General features: G+C 43.3%; 1 protein-coding gene across 1 annotated transcript in view; it reads right to left on the bottom strand.

Moving 5' to 3' along the window:
* Window positions 1-9,267: 9,267 nt before the first annotated feature.
* MCCC2 (methylcrotonoyl-CoA carboxylase 2) overlaps window positions 9,268-22,362 on the bottom strand; it is a 59,814-nt gene continuing 46,719 nt past the window's right edge. Inside the window, exons 12-17 of the mRNA XM_029942406.1 lie at window positions 20,923-20,999; window positions 19,805-19,871; window positions 16,400-16,556; window positions 15,433-15,547; window positions 12,709-12,794; window positions 9,268-9,731 (exon numbers count right to left, since the gene is read on the bottom strand). Coding sequence (XP_029798266.1) covers window positions 9,614-9,731; window positions 12,709-12,794; window positions 15,433-15,547; window positions 16,400-16,556; window positions 19,805-19,871; window positions 20,923-20,999 — 620 coding nt within the window. The 3' untranslated portion in view covers window positions 9,268-9,613. The remainder of the gene's footprint in view (window positions 9,732-12,708; window positions 12,795-15,432; window positions 15,548-16,399; window positions 16,557-19,804; window positions 19,872-20,922; window positions 21,000-22,362) is intronic.

Genomic DNA, 22,362 nt, shown 5'->3' with positions numbered 1-22,362 from the left:
ATGGGCGGCTCAGTCAGTTGGATGTCTGCCTCTTAATTTCAGTTCAGATCATGAACCGTGCTCACAGCCTGGAGCCTGCTTAGGATCCTCTCTCCCCCTCTCTCTATGCCCCTCCCCTACTCATGCACGCTCCCTCTAAAAAATAACAAACATACTTAAAAAAATAACCTGAAAATGTGTGATTTACTCATCTGGAGTCTGGTGGGGGTGTCAGGATTTTTTGTGAGCAAAGTTCCTCACGTGATTCTCATGTTCAACCTCATGAATCAGGGATCAAGAAGTTAAGACAAATTCATCTCACCCTGAAAATGAGGGAGGAAGATAAACAAACAATGACCTAACCAAAAATATACCAGGGTGATAATATCAGCAAAGCAGACTGATCTTAGAATCCTACCATTGCAGAGCTAGGGAGGATCATCTGGAGTTAAAGTCAAAGATCATCTGGGGCCAATAGTAGTTCTCAAAGCATGAACTCTGAACCAACAGCATCGCTGTCAGCTGGAAACATGCTAGAAATGCAGACTCTGGGGCCCACTGGAGACCTATAGAATCGGAATCTGAGGTAGAGTCTAGCAATCTGCATTTTAAGAAGCTCTTCAGGAGATCCCGATACTAGCTAAATTCTGAGAACCATTGTTCTTGAGCAGTTACAGGGCGCTTTAAAAAATATCCCATCATTTGGGGTGTCTGGGTGGCTCAGTTGGTTGAGTGTCCGACTTCGGCTCAGGTCATGATCTCACAGTTCGTGGGTTCGAGCCCTGTGTCAGGCTCTGTGCTGGCAGCTCAGAGCTTGGAGCCTGCTTCGGATTCTGTGTGTCCCTCTCTCTCTGCCCCTCCCCTGCTCATGATCTGTCTCTCTCTGTCTCTCAAAAATAAATGTTAAAAAAAAAAAAGTAAAATATCCCATCATTCCACAAAGATTTTGATTCAAGAATCTAATTCAAGATTCAAGAATCTAATTCAAACATTAAAAAAATATTATTTTAATGTATATTTATATGTGAGAGACAGACACAGAACATCAGTGGAGGAAGGGCAGAGAGAGGGAGACACAGAATCTGAAGCAGGCTCCAGCCTGACATGGGGCTCAAACCCACCAACCATGAGAGCATGACCTGAGCCGAAATCAGATGCTCAACGACTGAGCCACCCAGGCGTCCCAGGATGGCTGTTTTTAAATTATCCCCAGGGCAAAATGTCCAGATCCTTTTTTTTGCAGATTTCAATTAAAAGTAACCTAAATTCTTGCTCAGTGACACGTTTTAGTGATCACAAGGTTGCAATAAATCAAATCTCCCTTGTAGCAATTGTAACCTTGATCTATTCTCATTGTGGTGGGAAGGCACATCCTTCCTTTGGGTGCACTGCTTATTTTCAGTATCCCACTGGGTTCATTTCTGAAAAGACTTCTTTATTTAAAAATTTTTTGTGTTTATAATTTTTTTAATGTTTATTTTTGTGAGAGAGAGAGAGAGAGAGAGAGAGAGAGAGAGAGAGAGAGAATGTGAGTGGGGGAAGGGCAGAGAGGGAGACACAGAATCTAAAGCAGGCTCCAGCCTCTGAGCTGTCAGCATGGAGCCCGACACAGGGCTTGTACCCGTAAACCATGAAATCATGACCTGAGCCAAAGTTAGAGGCTCAGCTGACTGAGCCATCCAAAAACTGCCCCTGAAAAGTCTTCTTCAAAATGTAAGGCAGTAAAGCCTTCATCAAGGTTGCAAACAGAGAGGAACTTATTTTAACCTTTGTTTTGCAGTATATGCTACCAGCTAGTCTTTGTTGCTATAGCACCGGAGCGGACTCCGGCAAGTTTTTTAAAAAAGATTGCTGGGGGTCCTGGGGGTGGGGGGACTCAGTCGGCTGAACGTCATGTCCAACTTTGGCTTAGGCCATGATCTTATAGTTTGTGGGTCCGAGCCCCGTGTTGGGCTCTGCGCTGACAGCTTGGAGGCTGGCACCTGCCTCAGATTCTGCATCTCCCTCTCTCTCTGCCCCTCCTCTGCTTGTCTGCATGCTCTCTGGCGCTTGCTCTCTCTCTCTCACTCTCAAAAATAAACAAACACTAAAAAAATAAAACAAAAGAGATTGCTGGAAGAACATAGGATGCCAGGATACCTCACATCCAGAATCTCAGTAATCAGAGTGGTCCCAGTTGAAAGACCAAACTAACGCCATGACAGGCTTCATATTTCCCCCCTAGTTAGTAGGCCTGAGTTTCAGTTTCCCCAGAATGATCAAACAGTGAAAGAAAGGAGCACACATTGTCCGAAGAAAGACTCCCTTCACAACACCCAATCAGGGAGGGCCGGAAGGCATATCAAACATTCCTAAGGGCGGATGCTTAGGGCTGGGACCAGAGATAACTGCTCAATGTTAGTTAGCCAATTGCTCGCCACTTGCCCAAACCCCATGTGGGGGTCCTTAGCCCATCCCATAATTAGTTATTTTCAACGGAACACCAAATGTCATGATTGGGTCCCACCAAATGTAATGGACACCCTAGAAATCTGAGTGGTTAAGATTGTTGCTAGGGCTGCTGTGTGATTACCATTGGATTGCTGTGCCTGTGTCACAAATCCTTGTAACTCCCCCTTTCCAAACTCCATAAAAACCCTGCTCAGCTATTGTTCGGGACTCTCAGCACAGATCCACTGTGTTGGTAAAGTCTGGGAGTCCGAGCTTAAGCCCTAATAAATGCCCTTTGCTTTTGCACACGTGACTTGGTCTTCTCGGTGGTCTCTGGATTTTGGGGATATTGTAATCTGGGCACAACACCAGTGATACAGAGCAGGAACTAAAAAACAGCCTCTGACAGTCCACTGGAGTCCCTCAGGGCTAGTTGTCTTCCACGTTCCTCCCTCTGCCCAAGTCAGATGGCTGAAGTCATCTTGGCCAGACCTCAGGGAAGTGTCCAGTGCCCGGCTAGAGACCAGGGCTCTTTGCTCCACACTCGCCAAGAATGCACAGGAGAGGGCTAGTTCTCAAAGGAGTAGAAGACTCCAGTTACTAAGAGACTATGGAGGGGGGCTGAACAGGTGAAAGTACCCTCGCAAGTCACTGACCTATGGCCACACAAGAAGGGGCCATGCTGTACTCATCTGTGTCAGTGTAGGCACTTAGACACTTATTTCTGTTAACTGCCGTATTTACTTTGTATTCTATCCCAAATCCAGATACACAGCAAGCCTTCAGGAAATGTGTGTTTATTTGAATAAAATAAACTCTGAGAAAGCTGAGAATGCTTCCTCCTGGCAGGTGGTCTCCGTCTCAGTCTCACCACGTCAGCTGGTGCATACTTAGTGCAGAAGGATAATAATTAAACAAAAAGTTCTTAGCACCCCCCCTTTTGTTCGTCTCCAGCTTACTTCTGACAAGTAGATCTGCTCACATTTTCTCTTTAAGTTTTCCATTAAATCCTCACCTTCTAAGACCTTCCCCCACCTCCAATCCTCACTCTTCTCAGCCCACTTGTCCCAGTACTAGCAGAAGTAAAGGGATCTAGGGAAACGGAAAGAAAACCTGAGCAACTGGAGACAGAGAAGGAAAACAACTACGGGGTCAGAGGGGCTAAGTTTGGTCCCTTCCCATCGTTCTCAAGGTCACCGAATTCCTGGTTGGCATGACGAGGACTCAGCTGGCCATCCCCCGTCTTTTCCCAGACCCTCCACAACAAGACACTGCCCATGCACATATGCTGCCTTCACAGCTTGTTACTAATGTCACAGCACTACCTAGATGCAACTTGTAAAAAGTAACGAAAACACTAGTTTCCTAAACCATTAAATTCTACTGGAAGTCATTTCAGCATCTGAAAGCATCATTGTATGACAATGAGTTATTATTGTATCCAGCAATCCTTATACCATAAATAGACACTTACAGAACAGAATTCAGCAATAGGTCCACAGACACCTGGATCCAACAATTACACTTCTAGAATTAATCACAGTTACATAAAGAAACTGTAAGATACTTACTGCAGCATTAGCTGTAATAGTGAGGAACCAGAAACGACCTAAATACCCAACAATCAGGGACTGGTAAAAACAAGTACGTGTCCATACAATGCCTTATCAGGCAACATCACAATTACTGTAGGTGAAATATTACACAACATGGAAACATGTCACTGTATTTACATTAAAGTGAAAATGGAGATTACAGAATAACTTTTTTTGTAAAAAAATTCCTACAGAGAGAAAAAAAGAGTAGTACAGTCTACAAAAAATGAGTAATGACAGCAGTTATCTCTTGGTGGTGAAATTACAGAGAATGTTCACTTTCCTTACCGTCCCTAAAAGTTCTACAAAAACAGTACTGGATTTTAAATAACAATTTTAAAACAAATGGTATTTTTAATTATCCTACAACATAGGAGTACGATAGAGCTATTGAAAAATGCAAAGTATGTTTCCTACAGAAGCCTCTTGATATTCGCCCAAGTATTCCCAAACTGTACCTGCTCACTTACTACAATCAACACTTGCTGAATTACACATTAAACTTCTACAGCTTGCTTCTAACAAGTAGTTCCGGTCATGGTTTTTCTCCAGTCAGTTCTCTGTTAAATCACGGTGTACTAAGACTTTGTTCTCCCTCAGACACTTTTCTCTCTTAATGTAAGGAGTACCACGAACCAGTGATTTGGGTCACTTTTGTGAAAGAAAAAGCCACCAGACACGCTGAAATGCTGGGTGCTACAGAAAACAAAACTGCCCCTGCCTTGCAGCAAACTCTCCTCATGAGCCAATTAAATGCCTCTCTAGAATGCTAACACAGAGGTGTCTGACTGCATACTGAAATCTGTATTAAAAGTTACAAAGCAGAGCACCTGGGTGGCTGAGTCGGTTTATCCAACTTCAGCTCAGGTCATGATCTCATGGTTAATGGATTCTAGCTTGTGCTGACAACTCAAGAGCCTGGAGCCTGACTGAGATTCTGTGTCTCCCTCTCTCTCGGCCCCTCCTCCACTTGCTGTCTCTCAAAAATATAAACATTAAAAAATTAAAATTTAAATAAATAAATAAGAGTTACAAAGTAGGCAGGCAGCCTCTAAAAGCTGAAAAAAGCATGGAAATGGATTTTCCCCTCAAAGACTCCAGAGTAAAATGCAGCTTTGTTTCCACTTGGATTTTAAACTTTTTTTTTTTTTTAACATTTATTTTTGAGAAACAGAGTGAGCCAGGGAGGGGCAGAGAGAGAGAGGAAGACATAGAATCCAAAGTAGACTCGAGGCTCTGAGCTGTTAGCACAGAGTGTTACCCCGGGCTCAAACTCACAGCGGTGAAATCATGACCTGAAGTTGGACACTAAACCAACTGAGCCACCCAGGCGCCCCTGGATTTTAAACTTCTGACCTCCCCCCCCACAACTCTAACAGAATAAATCTGTATTGTTTTCAGCCCCCAAAATGTTACATAGCAGGCATCTGGAACAATGGCTTGTAAATATCTAAACAGGTAGCCTCAGGACTCAGTCCATGATAATGAACTAGAGAAAACAAGCACACAGCCCCCATCTACCCACACCTGTTTCCAGTGTTACCAGCATCCTGGCAGTTCGCTCTCAAGTGTCTCAGAGTGGATCATCAATTAGCTTGATTACAAACCTCCCCTGGAATGTCCATTTGCCTAGATGGGTCAGAAGTGCATAGAGATTTCATTTAGCTCCAAGAACAGCTTGATCCTTAGCATTCGGATTTCAAATGCAAGAGGATTTGAGGCACATTAAATGAAAAATATTTTTTTAAGTGTTTTGTGGTTGACTTTTTTTCAAAAACAATAAAAACCTGTCATTATTAGTGACTGTATTTAATTTCTAACATTTATAGAGAACTGTTCTAAATAACGGGAGGCGCTATCTGGATCATGTTCCTGCTAGTTTTCTAAAGACTGAATTTCAGAACCAATAATTAAAAAATTTTTAAGAATTGGCTTTGGCCAGAACAGTAAACAATCATCCTTCCAGAACACCAATGAACACATTTCAGAATTAACAAGGACTGTGTGACCTCTTCCCAAAACGATACATTTTTCACTAGCACATTCAACATTCAACAATACCTTCTGGTCATATAAAAAAAAAAGTTTGACAAATTCTAATTTGAATTTTTTTCTTGAAAACTGAAAAATACAAGACTTTTGTCTCTTTCAGTCTTTAAGTAAGTACACTGAAGACTAATTTAGAGATTGGCTGTATATTTCTTAAAATTGTGAGTTACTATTATCCTAGCTGCTCTTATTTAACAACTGAAATGGAGAAAAACTAAAATGTTCTCCCTACAAGAAAAAGTTACGTGAGGTGAATATGTTGACCATTCTGTGGTAATCATTTCACAATATATGTGTTAAGTCATCACACTGTACACCTTAAACTTACATGTCCTATGTCGACCGTGTCTCTGTAAAGCTGGGAAGGGGCAGACAAAAACTCTGCTTGTTTTGGTAAAACAGTGGTTTTTTACTGGATAAACTACGCAACATGATTTAATTTTTTTAAGTGTGGCATGAGCGATGACTGTGATTTTTTAGAGGTAAAAACATTCCTAACAAGACCATCAATCTTTGACTTCTTGATGGTTCCTTGCTAAGAAACATATGTATTCTTGATAAAGAAAAAATTTTTTTTTATGACATGGGCATAAATTTTAACTGAAAATATAATTTACTATTTTAAAATACTTACTGTGTTCCTTGGTTGGTTCAAAAGCCAGCCCCAGAAGAAGGAGGCCGTGGGTTGAGAGAAGAGGCCAAGCCACGTTGGTAGGTGAGGGGAGGTGCTCCTGGGGGTGGTCAGCACCGTCACAACAGCAGGGCGGCTCCACACCAGCGTGCCAGGGTCTTGTTTATAAAGACCCCTTGATCGGCTTCAGATGGTCTCAACAACACCTCGCTCTGTCTCAAGGCGGTGCTTTGAAAGGCCGGCCACTACGGGAACAGTGTGCAGGGCCGACCGTTCCGAGGAACGGGCAGGATTTGAGGAGCCTCCGGCTGCCGGGTCTGGTTAGCAGGTAAACCAGCGATCAATCACCTCCCCTCAGGGACCTCCTCCAACACCCTGCTGAAAATGCAACCCTCTTCTTTTTTTTTTTTTTGTTTATTTTTGAGAGACAAAGCATGAATGGGGGAGGAACAGAGAGAGGAGACACAGAACCTGAAGCTGACTACAGGCTCCAAGCTGTCAGCAGAGCCCGCTGCGGGGCTCAAACCCACAATGAGATCATGACCTGAGCGAAGTTGGACACTCAACTGACTGAGCCACCCAGACGCCCCGAAAATGCAATCTACTTATCTTTACTTATTTAAAGTGCAACTTTATTTAAATAAGTGCAACACTTACTTTACACATTTATCTGTACACATCTCAAAAAATTAAACTGACTTCTGATAGACAAATGCTGCAACTGAACATCACACACAATGTTTGAAACATTACTTTTATTAGGAAAGCATCTGATAGTTGAACTACATCATTTCATTGGTCACTTAATTTTAATGTGGCCTGAGGATATCATTTAAAATATGAATTTTTCATTCATTCAATAAACACATGAGCATCTCCAAGTGCTGGGGATTGGAGATACAGATTAAACAGGAGATCCTTGCTCTCGGAGAGCTTACATGCTAGCAAGAAGGCAACATTAAAGAAACATTTACATTTCTCATAAATACGTAAGACAGAAAAAAATGGTTGGTGCTTTACAAGAGCACATAGCATCTAACCCAGCCCCGGGAAGTCACAGGGATGGAGGGTAAGTGTTTCAGAGAAAGTACAGGCAGAGGGAACGTTAGGTGGTAGACCCTGAAGTGGGAGGACTCTGTAGGTTCCAGGAAGGAGAAGTCTAGAAGAGCTGGAGCACCGAGTGTGGGGAAGAGTCAAGGAGATGAGACAGAAGACGGGATGTGATGATCATGATCGTGGACGGCATGAGCGGCCTGGTACTTCTAGGGAAAACCCGTGAGACCCTGAAGCCAGGGGGCAGCATGATCAGGGCAGCACTTAGAACGGTCATCCTACCTCCCAGCCATGGAGAGGCAGGACTAGCTAAGACTGGAGCAGGCAGACCACTTCTAAGGCCCTTGGCAGAGGAAGACAAAGACAACAGGGAATTCAAGGCAGAGTGAGGAGGCAAAATCAATCAACCTTGGTGACTGAACCTGAGGTTCCTAAAAGACCATCCATCAGTGAAGACATCCAGTAAACCCATAAGATACAGAGCTAGAGCTCAGGGAGAACAATGTCGACACAGGAATCATCAGCATTTAGATGGCTTCTGAAGCCATGAAGAGGGCTGAAATGACCAAGAGAGAATAAACCAAACCATGAGTAACATATTTAAGAATGAGCAGGGGTGTCTGGGTGGCTCAGTCAGTTAAGTGTCCGACTTTGGCTGAGGTCATGATCTCACGGTCCGTGAGTTCGAGCCCCACATCGAACTATGTGCTGACAGCTCAGAGTCTGGAGCCTGCTTCAGATTCTGTGTCTCCCTCTCTCTCTGCCCCTCCCCCACTCTCTGTCTCTGTCTCTCAAAAATAAATAAAAACATTAAAAAAAAAAGATTGAGTAGAGTGTCAGGGGTGGAGGGAGAAGGAAAGGGGAATTATTATTTAATAACAGAGTTTCTGTTTGGAACAATGAAAAGCTCTGGAGATGGAGGGTGGTGGTGGCAGCACAACCACGTGAACGGATGCAATGCCACAGAACTGTACCCCTAAAAATGGTTAAAATGATACGTTTTATGCTCTATATATTCTGCCACAATTAAAAAAAAAAGAATGAGGGGATACTTTTACGTTATCTTTGTGTCTTTTAGAATAAGAATCTACTCACGTTTTACTAATGAAAAATCAGGACAAACGGTGAAGGGAGTGGGAGAGAAGTCACTGGAGGAACAGGGGCAGAGGAAGGGGGACGGGACAAGAAGGGCCAAAGGGGGTGGCAGAAAGCCCAGAGGTTCGGTCTGGGGGGCTCAGGACAGCGCTGCGGGAGGGGGTTTGCAACTGCACCAAATGCCTCAGAGAATTCAGTCGGATAAAGGTGGGAAACAACCCACTGGTTTCAGCACATGGAGGCCAACCTTGGAACCTTGGAGAGAAGGCAACGAAGAAAAAGATGGAGAGAGAATGGGTAGGAAATAGAGCCCTGAGTACAGACAGCATCAAGCCTGTTAAGGGAAGGAGCAGGATAGGACGGTGGCTGAAAAGACAAGTTAACAGATGCTTTGAAAAATCGTGTTAAAATATCACCATGCGTAATTAGCAATCATTTCAGTGGAAAAATGACTTTATGTTATCTCAATCATACATGGAGTGTACAGATTATTGGACTTTTCACGCTACCTGTGGGTTAGAAAGGGTAACTGTAAGCTATCCTCTTCACTTTATGGGTGGTAAAGCTGAGCCACAGAAAAATTTGTTGAAGAAAATGCACAAGGAATTGAAGTTCATCAAATAAGTATCTTCACTGATTTTTGTTTAAGGTAGGAAAGTATGATGCACTGTGCTAAGAAAACAATTTTACTATAATAACCACATGTTGGAAAAGTCTAAAATTTTAAGGCTACTAATATGTTAATTTTGGGTACTCCAACGGAAGATGCTTTACATTCCAGTTACATCCTGAAGACGCCAAAGTCAGTTTTCTGGATTGGTGCGTTGAGGGCTGCACTAATACTGAGACCCAGGACCAGTCTGGTGTCCACGGGATCAATAATCCCATCATCCCACAGCCTGATAAGAGAACAAAAGTTATTAGGAATCGAACACCAAACCACCATTTATACAATTTACTCCCACAAATGCTGATGTTTTTCTTCAGGTACTATGGGGATCTGCTGATGAGTTTCTGGGTGGTACGTTCTCACAACTGAGACCATGTTCAAAGGTGGGGAAAAGAGAGAAAGAAAAATGACAGGACTTTCATCCCCAGCCCTCAAAGATCAGAGTGGGCTTATGGTTTGGGGAACTGCTTTAAGAAACCTCAAAACAATCCTTGATTTTCAAATACTTTAGCATATTGCAGGAAATTGTTACCTGTTCTTCTGCCCATATATGTACACACGAGTTTATGGCGTTCCTCTTACTAACATGGACCCAGGTAATAATCTCAAACCAAAGTCTCTACTGGAAAAGGTGTATTCCTCTAAATTCCCAAACTTTTAAGAAAGTAGGGAAACTACTGAATAGACTTCACTATACTTTATTAAAGTATCATCAATGTAAGTTCTTTGTCTTTTGCTACAATAGGAAAATAAGTAATAGCTTTAAGCTGCTTTCAAAAGAAACTCTGAAGTACAAATCTGCTTTTCACTGACAACCTGTTTTCTAAAGAAAGATGAATGAGAAATACTGTTTTTAAAGGTCATGAGTAGGTGGCAGTTTGGCTTTCTTTAAACAAACTGCCTTCAGTATCTGGACAATAGCATCAATTATTAAACCATACTTACATTGACAGACCATGAATCAAATCTTTGCTCATAAAACATTCATAACGGGGACCCTGAAGTAGCAATGGCCAATAAGGAGAGGCTACTCTCGTCATGTGTAACCAGATCAACTGATTACACTCCCTTCCGAAGCCGACAGCAGAGGAACGCAGCGAGCACAGCGATGCCAGGCCAGCTCCCTGACAGTCGTTAACGAGAGCGCCCCAGGTAAGAGACCCTAATCAAATGCCTGAAAAAGTTTTGATTGTAAGAAGAACTGAGCAGAAGAAACCAGCATATGGCACACATAACACGAAGGACTGAGGGAAACACAGAATGTCATTATCCACAGTTGCAGACAATGAAAGAGCTCTGTGAAAAATCAGATCCAACCAGGGTAGAGCCAAAACACACAGTAAACAGAAGTTTACTGTCAGGCTGAGATTCGTGAAACCCAAAGAAGGTGCCATGAACTGGCTTGAAAATCCTTTCATCTTGGAAAGAAAACTGGTGTCTCCGTGCCACCAAGTGTGTCAACACAAGGGCTAAGCGTCTACAAATTAACAACAACAAAAACCTTAGTGACTTTCAATCATTATTTCCAAAGATAAATCTATCTGGGCCATTTGCTCCCCTGCTCTGAACACAGTCCATTAAAATAGTAATACTAATGTAAGTATGAAAGTAACAAGGGATTCAGTCTTTCTCAAGAGAAGACTTAGCAAGGGCTGAAAAACCAAAGAATGGCTCACACAAGATACACTATTCTTCAAAGTTTAATATTTCAACTGTCTTTGTGAATTTCACTCCAAATCTTATGTAGAAACAAAACCAAAAAACTGTATGTCAGCTTATAATTTACTGTTTTCTCTTAAACCTTTTCTAGGTCTAGGAAACCTTTCTATTTCCTCTTTGCTTCTGTAGGCTACTATGTAAGTCTGTTTAAGTGATGGTAAAAAGAACATGATTATGTCTCAAAGACTATAAAATATTTTCATCTTAATTAAATGAATCAAATGACCCCAAACAAAATATCCCTGCAAATCAGCTTATAAAAATAACATAGGAACAAGAAGAAAAACAGGCTTTTTAAAAATGCCAAATGATATCATTTTTATTCTGAAACTAATTATATGCTCTTGAAAATAAGTATGTTCAGCCTTCGTACCCCCAGTGCCAGAAGCAGTACCCGCCACAAAAGATGTGTTCAGAGGACTGAAATGGATTCTAATTTGTTATTCTCTTCTTCCCTTCCTCTCCAGTTTGCCTTCCCCAGTAAATGACATAAATCACACCCTAACCTAATTTTAAAAGACACAAATAGTTATTTTCTTTATTCCATATGCCCAAGGGATAAAAGGAAGATATGAAGCTTAGATTATTCTTCAAAATGAGGAACATTAAAGTTGCTGAAAACAGAAGTCTGAACGCACACATGCCAGCAAGTCTGCAGGCGGGGCAGGCCACCGTGATTTACGACCTCATTAAAGTGTGTAAGAAACAAACAGAACCAAGAGTTACAACGATGTGTGAGGTGATTACTTGGTGTTGACACACAGATCCTGGCTGTGAGTAATCACCTCCTCAGTGCAGAAGCACACTTGTTACCAAGTGCCAAAATGTGTTCAACCAAAATCATGTTTAAAACGGGGGTAAAAACAAAATAATCAAAGGCAGGGGTATGGCAGGAATCCACATACTTAAGCAAAAATGATAAAGGGATGAATTCCTGAAAATGAAAGAGCCAGGATTGTAACTCTGAACTCCTCAGCCCCTGCAGGCCCAGATACCTCATTTAGAAGTGAGTGAAGGAAGGGGGCACCTGGATGGCTCAGGCAGTTAAGTGCCAACTTCGGCTGAGGTCATGATCTTGCAGTTGGCGAGTTCAAGTCCTGGGTCGGGTCTGTGCTGACAGTTCAGAGCCTGGAGCCCGCCTCTGATCCTGTGTTTCCCTCTCTCTCTGCCCCTCCCCTGCTCATGCTTGCTTGTTCTCTCTCTCTCTCTCAAAAATAAAATAAACATTAAAAAAAAAGGAAAAAGAGTGGAGGGTTGTGGAATCAGACCAATGGTAGTGGATCCACAGCCCAGCCTGAGAGAAGGGGTGGGATTTCAGCAGCAGGTGCTCCCAGTATAGAGACAACGGTACAAAATTATGTGCATCCAGAAGTTATTTTCTGGTTCCCACGAAGGCCAGACCAACCCAACTGCCCACATCTCTGTCCAGCAGCTGCCCTGACTGCCCAGGGCCCCCAGCAGGGAGGCGGTTTCTCCCCGGCTCCCACCTTGCACTGGAATAGTAAGGGTTTCCTTCCTCTTCAAACCTCCTAATGATGGGCTCTTTTAAAGCTGCTTCATCAGCACTGGAGAACTGAAAAGAAAAGGGGCCATGAGTGAGTCCATGGCACCACAGCAACAGATCCACTCAAGAGAACTTCAAGAAACAAGGGCAAACATTTCATTAGTAAGAATGTTACAGCCAGCATCTGCACAGTGATGTATGCAGGTGTCGGGGGTGCTTCAGCACACATGATCTCACCTGAGGCAGGAGTGCCAAACTGGGTACCACCTCCCTTGTCAGAGACAACATCCTGAGGCGGTTTACTGTAAGGCTTAAAACCAAGGGGATCTCACAGCGCCTGGGTGACTCAGTCAGTTGAGCATCTGACTCTTGATTTTGGCTCAGGTCGTGATCTCACAATTTGTGAGATGGAGCCCTACACTGGGCTCTGCACGGACAGTGCAGATCCTGCTTGGGATTCTCTGTTTCCCTCTCTGTGTCCCTCTCCTGCCACCCGCCCCCAATCCGGTCTCAAAATTAGTAAATTAACTTGGGGGAGAAAACCCCAAGGGCATCAAGTATTCTAACATGGCCCAATAAGGGATCTGAATTATACAAAATGTAATAACAAAAAGGCAATCTTACATTTAGCAGCTTCTGTTGAAGGTGGACAAGTAGGGAATTTTTTTTTTTAATCGAAGGGTGGTGGGGAGGGGCAGAAAGAAGGGGAGAGAATCCCAAGTAAGCTCCACACTGTCAGCATGGAGCCCAGAGTCGGGCTCCATCTCACCACCATGAGATCACGACCTGAGTTGAAATCAAAAGTTGTACGCTTAACCAACTGAGCCATCCAGGTGCCCCATAGGGGATTTTCATTCAAAATAGCCAACTTTAAAAAATTTTAAAACTTAAAGGGGTGAAATGTCAACCACAACTTGAATAAACCCAAATAGCTGAGAGATATTTTCCCTAATTAAAAATTTAGTGGCTTGCCCACCAGTATTGCCAGAAACCAGTGATAATTAATTCAGTTGCAAAAATCTTTATGGAAACTAATTTTGAAACCCTGGAAAGTATTTTTAACTTAACAAGTATTTCACACCAAAAACAAATGACTTATTTGAAATAAATCCAATCTTCTTTTATGTACTTTCATAGTTCAGTATCATTTATAAATCAAAAATTTGAAGGGAGAACCACTAAAATCCTATACTTTCATACATAAAAATAGATGAATTCATATATTTGCATATTGACCAAATAACAACTATTTAATAAAAGACTACCATGCTGGGCTAGGATTTAAGGTAGGTCTTCAAAATATCAGGGAGAATTTCACACCTCTGACACCTAACACACACACACACACACACACACACACACACACGAGTGAACCTCTCAGAGTTCCTGCTGCTTGGAAAAGACAACAGAGCTGCGGGTCATGGGTGGGATGCATTCAGAGAGGCAGCACCCACCCTTCATGCTTCTCTGATCCCCGTTTCTCAAGCTAGGCGGTTGACTAGATGATCCTAACTGGCAGGAAGGAGAGCCTTAGAAGATGGGGCCTCCGCCATGTTGTGTCCCGTCATGATAAAACAGGTCACATAAACAATTCCAGGAACATGCATCAGTCATTTTAAGGCTCGGGGCTTACACAAAGTAGTTATAACTAATAACAATTCATGCACAAACCCCAGAAGAATCTCTGAGACACACACAAAAGAATCTATTGTAACAAAACTACTTGCAAAGAAGCATTTGCCTTAACAAATTACTCTCTTGTTCACTCAACCCTTAGCCTGTAAGCTGTCCACCCCCAGACTGTCAGCTCCTGCAGGGGCAAGAACCACATTTTCTCCAAGACACGTAAACTTTCTAAGGAGCCTGGGAGCACGCTGTACCCTGTGGAGTACTCAGTCAGCACCTTTTGTGTGATGCTGCTGGTGAGCCCTAAAAAACAATCCCTTAAAGTACCTACAGTTAACCTGCAGCAACACTGAAAACAGCCCTTGCTGATTTGCCTTTCATCAAGCTTCCAGAGACCTCTCTGTTTTTCTTCATTGTAAGGGCTCAGTGTAATAATGTTACTCAATTCTCAGTTAGAGGACTGGGTCCTCCCACTCAAGGACAATCTAAGAGAGAAACTGGGAAAAACAAAATTCTACTGCTTCAGGTCATAAAATCAAAGAAGTAAATCGGATTTATTTAAATCTCACTAACCGCAAATGACTAAGAACCTAAGATCTTTATGCCTCAGGCACTCCACAAGGCAGGGTTTCTGGAGTATTTTCTTGGAAATCCTGAAAAAAATTACAAGAAGCAACCTCAAATAAAGTAGCTCCAAAAAGAGAGACAGAGAGGCGCCTGGTTGGCTCAGTTGGTTGAGTGTCCAACTTCAGCTCAGTTCATGATCTCACGGTTCGTGGGTTCAAGTCCCGCATTGGCTCTGTGCTGACAGCTCAGAGCCTGGAGCCTGCTTCAGATTCTGTGTCTCCCTCTCTCTCTGCACCCTCTCACAGATGCTGTGTGTCTCTCTCTCTCAAAAATAAAAAACATTAAAAAATTTTTAAAAAATACAATAAAAAGACAGAGCATATGCTGAAAGTCAGCATCTTCTAAATGAAGCCAGCCCCTAACCCCCTAACCCGTGAACTCTAACGGGTTCTGGGCGTGCCCCCCCCCCGCCCCCAGCTCAGCCAGACCCCGAGACAGAAGAAACGGCACTTACTTGTTTTCCTTCACGTGCTCTCTGGTCCTTTGCCACTGTGGCCAACACATTGGCTGCCTGCTCTCCTCCCATCACGGAGATACGAGCATTTGGCCACAGGTAGAGGAATCTTGGGCTGTGGGGGTGGAAGAAAACAATGATCAAATTAATTCATAGCACAACACAGAGGTTTCCACAGGCCCGTGTTTACCTCCTAAGTTAGTGGTTCTTCATCCCAGCTGTGCACTCCAAGCACCTTTCTTTTAGAAACCACGTTTGGAACCTACCCCAGATGAATCTCCAGAGGTGGGTCCTGAGTGTAGCTGGGTTTTTAAGTTCACCAGGTGATTCTGATGTCTGTTTTGATAAATATTATTTGTCCATTTCATGTCAATTTACTGGGCATAAAAATATTCACAATATCCCCTTATCACCTGCGGTGATGTCTTTTCCATTCCTGATTTAAAGCCTCTTTGCTTCATTTTTTAGTTTTACTAGGAGGTCAAATTTGTTGACCTTTGTAAACAAAACAAGTCTGAGCTTTCCTGATTCTTTTATCTTTATAATGTTTGCTCTCCTGTTTTCTGTTTTTCTGGTGTTTAATAGGCTGTTCTCCTTCACACCTCTTGAGCTGGCTGCCTGGCTCGTTGATTTTCAGCCTTATTTTCCTTTCCAGTCTAGGTAGGAGTACGTCTAATGCCACCTTCCTCAAGCAAGACTTTATCTGCGTCACATAAGTCATGACATCTAGCGGTCTCATTCTGAGGCACTGCAAAATATTCCCGGATTCCCAGGGCGGGAGTCGTCCAACAAGCACATTTAGCCTTACACTTCATTTCACTCCTCCAGATGATACAAATTACGGTATACCTGATTAAAGTCTGTGAATGCCACTCTATGTTTCAAATAAACCTGTAACAAGGTGACCATTTATAAAATATACTTAAAGGGTGATTCTTTCTCCGGAGAGACCATGACAACCACCTACCTATATGCTCTGCCACACATCCCATAGTTTCCGGCCCCATACGACCCCCCGATGATGACAGTTATCTTAGGCACACTGGCGCAGGCCACAGCAGCCACCATCTTCGCACCATCCTTGGCAATTCCTTCAGCCTCATAGTCTCTGCCAACCATAAACCCTAAGAGAAAGAACGAAAAAAAAGAGCCTCTGGATGTGATGGGATTTATGTGCAGAAGTCAAATCCAAGATGATGTCAAACTATTACTACAGAGCCTCTCATTGTAACAAAATATTTACATGTGAAACATACATCCCCAACAAGTTTTCTGGAAAAGATAAAATAAGGGGCACCTGGGTGGCTCGGCTGGTTAAGGGTCTAACTTCAGCTCAGGCCATGATCTCACAGTTTGTGAGTTCAAGCCCCGCATCGGGCTCTGTGCTGACAGCTCAGAGCCTGGAGCCTGCTTCAGATTCTGTGTCTCCCTCTCCCTCTGCCCCTCTCCTGCTCACACTCTCTCTTTCTCTCTCTCAAAATTAAAAAAAAAAACCACACACATTAAAAATAATTTTTAAAAAAGATAAAATAAAATTGCTTCTAATCACTACTAAAATTTTCCTTAAAATGGTTCATGTGCACACACATATCTTCAAACAAGACTAGGATGCCAGGAATTTGCTGTCAAAAATTCTCCAGGAACAGCAGCTCGGTGATGAAAGACTGTGACCCAGCAGGCTCTGCAGGAAGTGCTGTGGCAAGCCGAACTGCGAGGGCTTCAGTACTTCCTGACCCGGTTTCATATATAAACTGTGCCTTCCGAAATGCTGCTTTAAAACTTGGATGAAATAAAGAGAAATGTTTCAGAGATGCTAAGCACCGCTGCCAGTGACTCCGTCGCAGGGAGAAAGAATTCTTCATGGCAGCTGCAGCGATCCTGCGCTGCCTCAAGCCCCAGCCATGCGGAGACTGCTTCCTCCTCACCTCCCGAACCCCAAGCCAGGCTTCAGGTGTCTCGCTCCCTACCCATCCACTCACTTGCCTAACTGGTTGGCACTGTTTTTGCTTTGCGAGTCCCAGCCATCCAATTCCATTCAGTGTTTAAGGGCCTGCAGATATCATGGTGCTGAGAGGACAGCCTCCCCCTCACTAGGCACGCTGTGCTGCCCTGGGACCCTGCTGAACTGGGCCCCCTAAATAGCTCAGAGCGCCTCTCCCTGCCTTGTCTGGACTCCCTGAAATAGTCCACAAGAGCTAGTGAAAGTATCAGCTACCTTCAAGCTCCCATCCCTCACGCAGCACCCACCACTTCTCTATTCCCTGGAGAGGATTTTGCCTTCAAAAAGATTGTACCACAGGGCGCCTGGGTGGCTCAGTCAGTGAAGTGTCTGACTCTTGGTTTCGGCTCAGGTCATGATCTCTCGGTTCATGCTGACAGCACAGAGCCTGCTTGGGATTCTCCGTCTCCCTCTCCCTCTTCCTTGCGCGCACTCTCTCTCTCATAATAAATAAACATTAAAAAAAAAAACGATTGTGCCACCTCAATTGTCTTTCTCCCAATCCTTCCCAGCATAAAAAACAACATAATCATGCTTCCTTCCTTCCTTTCCTCTTATCTCTTTGGGAGAAATCAGAGTTCCTAAAGACTGTCCCTGAGCCCTCTTCTCTTCTTTCGGTGGTGTTCTCATCTCTTCCCACACTGTTTTAACATCTACATATTCTGAGAATGCCTACATGTTTATATGCAGTCAACACACATCCTCTGTGTTCAAGATTTATTCAGCTGCTGGGGCGCATGGGTGGCTCAGTCGGTTAAGCGTCTGACTTCAACTCAAGTCACCATCTCGTGGTTCATGGCTTCAGGACCCACATCGGGCTCTGTGCTGACACCTCAGAGCCTGGAGCTTGTTTCTGATTCTGTGTGTCCCTCACTCTCTGCCACTCCCCCACTCACACTCTGTCTTCCAAAAATAAATGTTAAAAAAATTTTTTTAATAAAAAAAACTTATTCAACTGCTTTCTGTATGTGTATCTCCAAGGATGTCACACAGGCCCCTCAAATGCAAGGTTGCAAAATCAAACTCAGTCTCTGCACTCTGCCCCCAACCCAACCAAAACACCAAAGAAAAGAAACGTAGGTATATCTTCCAAGAATGAGGTTTAACTTATTGGTGGTTAATAAACCATCAGACCTTATTGAAACAAAGTCCCCTGAAGCTTCAGAATCCTTTTCATCTGCCTTTCCACAAGGTCTGTCACACAGAGCCCTTTCAGGCTGCTGTCTGGACATAAAGTCTCTCGAGATTCACCTAACCAACTATCATAAATTTAAGGGCAGCACAAGATAAAGATGTTTTAGCACCAGTACTATTTAAAGCCCTGATGACTAGCAGGAGCCAAACTCCTTTTTCTTGTGCAGGCTCACCTGATTCTAATAACTAATTAAGAGTCCTCCTTCATTTGAGCTTGAGATCACCAGGGATCACTTAGGGGGCGCCTGGGTGGCTCAGTCGGTTAAGCCTCCGACTTCGGCTCAGGTCAGATCTCACGTTTGTGGGTTGGAGCCCTGCGTCAGGCTCTGTGCTGACAGCTAGCTCAGAGCCTGGAGCCTGCTTCCGGTTCTGTGTCTCCTTCTCTCTCTGCCCCTCCCCCTCTCATGCTCTGTCTCTCTCTGTATCAAAAATAAATAAAACATTAAAAAAAAAAAAGAAGAAGAAGACAGGAGGAGTGGGGGGTCTTTCAGCTAACCACCATCTCTGAGTGCCCCCTATAGGTTAGGCACTGTGTCACAAACAAGTAACAGAATCAGAGAATTCTAGGAAAAAAAACCCTCCAACCATAAAAGACCTTAAAAATCATTCATCTACCCTATTAAGATTGTCTACGAAACATGAAATCCAGAGAGGTGATGCTGATCATACCATTCTCTGGAGTTCAAACCCAAATTCCCAGGCTACTGTTCAGGATGTACATATACCTTTTCTAATGTCGCTTTAGGTAGAATTAACTACACAAAAAAGATGAAGCAAATGGAGGAGCAGAGCATGTGCTTGAAATCCTTTATGGAAAACAAAGTGCTAGGAAAGAGATGTTGGGTCCGACAACACTCTCTGGTAGTGAGATCAGTGTTACCGGCAGAGAATACAGCCCTGCCGGCGGGGCCGGGAGGGGGAGGTACACGTGTGCAGGAGGAGTAAGGGCGGCCCTCTGACTGTGATACGTGCAACTGAGAAACTGCCTTATCCAAATGTGGATGAACTTCTCATTTTAGATTCATGAAGTGTTAACCCTTGGAGAGACTCTACGAAGAGTATCCAATGGAACGTTTGCTATGATGGAAGTGCTGTCTGTCTACTCCGTCCAATACCTGAGTCCTACTGGACAGCGAGCTCTGGAATAAAGCAACAAAACCGATTAAGCTATTTTCTTACCAGTAATGTTTTGAAGGAACAGCAGAGGAATATTCCTTTGGCAGCATAACTGGATGAAGTGAGCCCCCTATAAGGAAAGGAGATAATCTTTTAAAGGGGGCGGGGGGTGAACAAATCTATACCCAGAAACAGAAAGGTGCCCAGCTGGCTCAGTCAGTTAGCCATCCAACTGGTGATTTCAGCCTGGGTCATGATATCATGCTTCATGAGATGGAGCCCCATGTTGGGCTCTGTGCTGGCAGCAAAGGGCCTGCTTGGGATTCTCTCTCTCTCTCTCTCTCTCTCTCTCTCTCTCTCTCTCTCTCTCCCTCTCCCTCTCTCTCTCTCTCTCCCTCTCTCTCTCTCTCTCTCTCTCTCCCCCTTTCTCTCTCCCCGCCCACCACTCCCCTGCTTGAGCTCTTTCTCTCTCCAAATGAATAAATAAACATTAAGAAAAAAAATTTTAATAAAAATATAAAAAAGAAAACAATATAAACACTTTAAAGACAAGTATTCTTATAGGCTTAGGATACATACATGTCATCTGTAGCACTTATAGTTCAAGTGTCTTATAAAACCTTTCCTAAAACATTTCATTTTTAAAATAATGCTCTAGATAAAACATGTTAATGTAAACTCCCGTAAAAATGGGTTCAAACACTCACACTCACTCACACACACACACACACACACACACGCATGCAATACACACAGTGTTCTTCAAAAACACTAACACACAGAGACACATACACAAGCTCCCATGTTCATATAGTATTCTGCCTACTAAGGCATCTGGTTAAATATTTTGAAGATTTTATGCCATAAAGTTTCTTTTTTTTTAACATTTTTTAATGTTTTTTTTTAATTTATTTTTGAGAGACAGAGAGAGACAACGTGAGCAGGAGAGGGTCAGAGAGAGAGGGAGACACAGAATCAGAAGCAAGCTCCAGGCTCTGAGCTGTCAGCACAGAGCCTGATGCGGGACTTGAACCCACGAACCATGAGATCATGACCTGAGCCGAAGCCAGACGCTTAACCGGCTGAGCCACCCAGGTGCCCCTGTGCCATAAACTTTCATTACTTGACCCTCAGAGTTTAAATTAAAACAGAAATTCCTGAAACATGTTTAACATACTTGCCTTTTTTGCAGATTCAGAAAAGAGAACTCCGTTATTTCCAATGATACCTATAGGGTATCCATATATTCTAGCAAATCCTCAAAAGAAAATTGAAAAAAAGATTTATGGTTTTCAGAGGCATTTTAATTCACAGGTAACAGACACAGTTATACATTCTTTAATTTCAAATCAAAGTTTAAAACATAGAGATTCTGTCTAGGGTACAAAACAGCTCATGTCACAATTTCTCCTTTCTAAGGTACTGCAGAGTCTGGGATTTTTGCTTCCTTGAAAGGAGTGTGTTATGGGTAAAGTTATCACTTGTCTGACTGGTTGGTCTGATTCGATGATGGGGGTAGGGCGTCGCCTATTCATTCGTGTAACATATGTGTGCGTGCCTACTAAGCACCAGACAGAGAATGTTCTGAAATGGAACAGGTCACAGGCGGAGAGCTCTGTGCCAGTCTCAGGTGACCGGCTTGCTTGAAAATGCCTCTGGCAATGACAGGCCCTCGAAGTAAAGGGTATAAACTCAGCGAAGGCCAACTTGCTTTCTTTTTTTTTTTAAATATAATTCATTTTCAAATTGGCTTGCTTTTAAAGTGGCAGCACAGTCAAGCCTGGTGGTCAATGAGTTTAAAGTGAAAAATCCAGCTAAGCTTAGAACAATGAATGACTGCACTTTCATTTCCTCTAAAAGCTTCCTTTATTCCTCACCACCAGCCCCACGACTGCTGCAAACACCCACTCATCACACAGACACACACACACACAGACACACACACATGAGAAGCAAGGGAGAAGAAAAAGAGGGGAAACGATTAGTATGTGAGGGAGACACCTGAGGAGATTTCAGGAGGCTTTGTAAGCCTGAAAAACTTGGCCACAGAGATCTTTCCAAGAGTGAATTTCAACAAGCCGAATAAGGACTCTAAATGGGTATCAAACACTTGGAACCCAAGAGTCAAAAACAGTGCTTGTAGAGGCGTGTGGGTAGCTCAGTTGATTAAGCATCTGACTTTGACTCAGGTCATGATCTCATGGTTCGTGGGTTCAAGCCCCGCATCAGGCTCTGTGCTGACAGCTAGCTCAGAGTCTGGAACCTGCTTCGGATTCTGTGTCTTCCTCTCTCTCTGACCCTCCCTTGCTCGTGCTCTGTCTCTCTCTCTCTCTCTCTCTCTCTCAAAAATAAACAAACATTAAAATTTAAAAAACAAAACAAAACAGTGCTTGTTGACTTGGGTCAAAGAAAGCACACTCCCAAAGTGCCCGGGACCCGGCTCTGTCTTAAAGCTCAAGATACTTGGGCTGCCACGGGGACGCCCAGCACATGGTGTGTGACACAAAGCTGGTGCTCGAATAATTGCTGAAGGAAAATTAATGGATAAGAGAGAATGTCAACCTGCTGATATTGCAGAACACCGAATTTTAAAAAATTTGTTTTTGGTCTTGATTCTGGCC

This window comes from Suricata suricatta, chromosome 6 (assembly GCF_006229205.1).
Source record: "Suricata suricatta isolate VVHF042 chromosome 6, meerkat_22Aug2017_6uvM2_HiC, whole genome shotgun sequence".
NCBI classification, from domain to species: Eukaryota; Metazoa; Chordata; class Mammalia; order Carnivora; family Herpestidae; genus Suricata; species Suricata suricatta.
Note: the sequence above shows the minus strand (reverse complement) of the source record. Positions and strands in the feature narration are given on the sequence as shown.